At 32.3% G+C, this 1,227-nt stretch overlaps 1 protein-coding gene across 1 annotated transcript; it reads right to left on the reverse strand.

The window, feature by feature from the left end:
- Positions 1-298: 298 nt before the first annotated feature.
- Positions 299-1,003, reverse strand: LOC114076352 (WUSCHEL-related homeobox 5). The gene is given in 2 exon segments (XM_027915210.1): positions 299-623; positions 693-1,003. Coding segments are annotated over 2 exon segments (498 nt in total). The 5' UTR covers positions 994-1,003; the 3' UTR covers positions 299-426.
- Between the last annotated feature and the right edge of the window lie 224 nt (positions 1,004-1,227).

The raw sequence follows: 1,227 nt of genomic DNA on the forward strand, positions 1-1,227 counted from the left end.
TATATATAAAAAACTTCAACAATGGATGGCTGAGCAGATATTGTAGAAATTAAAACAATGATTTCCTACTCTTCCTGACAGTCATGTAAGTAAAAAAAAAAGAAACATTATTCCTTGGGATACGAAGCAAAAGTCTAAATTTCCTAGCGTTCACATATATATTACGTGAAAATAATTAAAAACTAGTGTTCCGTGAGCATACACAGAAGAATGTCGAACCAAATTGGATTAATTAATTAGTAGTAGTAGAGTAGTACAAGTATCAAAGATTACTCATTACATAATCACTTCATTAAACTTGCAAACCCTCCTTACAATATAGTACTATACTAGGCTATTCATATTTCATAGTAGGAAATTAAATATACTACTACTGCTGCTGCTGCTAATAATTAAATGATACAAGTACATAATTATTTTATTTTTCTATGAAAAAAAACTTAGACGTAGATCCAACGTTGGATGATCCATTTCCGCCCCGATAGAGCACGATAATGTCATGTTCTCCTTCATGTATTCCTCTGTGAATAGCCTTAACTTCTCTGTCTCAGCATATGAATTTAAAGGAAACAGTTGCAAAGTTTCTATTACTCTTTCATCCGTATCATGATTACTATTTATCTCTGCACATATATGGAATAGCCTTAATGATGTAAGAAATTAAAGAAGAAAATAATAATGATAAATTATACGTTTTTTTTCTGACTACTTACGTTTGTTTGAGGAGATATTATCCAATTGGATTCTCATGTCTTCATCATTGTTTGTTTCATCAACCAAAACCTTACGACGACGTTTCTGTCGTTCTCTGGCTTTATGGTTTTGGAACCAATAAAACACATTCTTACTTTCGATATTTCCATAAAAGCTCAACTGTGACGATATCTTTTGAATCTGATCTGTGGTCGGAGTACGGAGTCCTGAGCGGAACAGGTCAGTTAGAACTTTAACTTGTTCCGCAGTCGGATTCCATCGACCACATTTTGTACCCATATTTGTATCTTAGTTTGCTTTGCTTTTAATTTGATCAACTTAACAAGTTCACAAGCAAAGGGGGATATATATATATATATACTAGTTATTTGAAGTTTATTTTAATGGATTTGTCTTTTGTTGTTTAATTTGTAGTCTTATTTGTTTTATCTAGGTACTTAATTTGAGGATTTGATCCAATTGTTTTTTCGTGGTGTTATGTGTAGAGTGGGATAGACATGCACAAAAGCTGCC

This window comes from Solanum pennellii, chromosome 3 (assembly GCF_001406875.1).
Source record: "Solanum pennellii chromosome 3, SPENNV200".
In the NCBI taxonomy this organism is placed as follows: Eukaryota; Viridiplantae; Streptophyta; class Magnoliopsida; order Solanales; family Solanaceae; genus Solanum; species Solanum pennellii.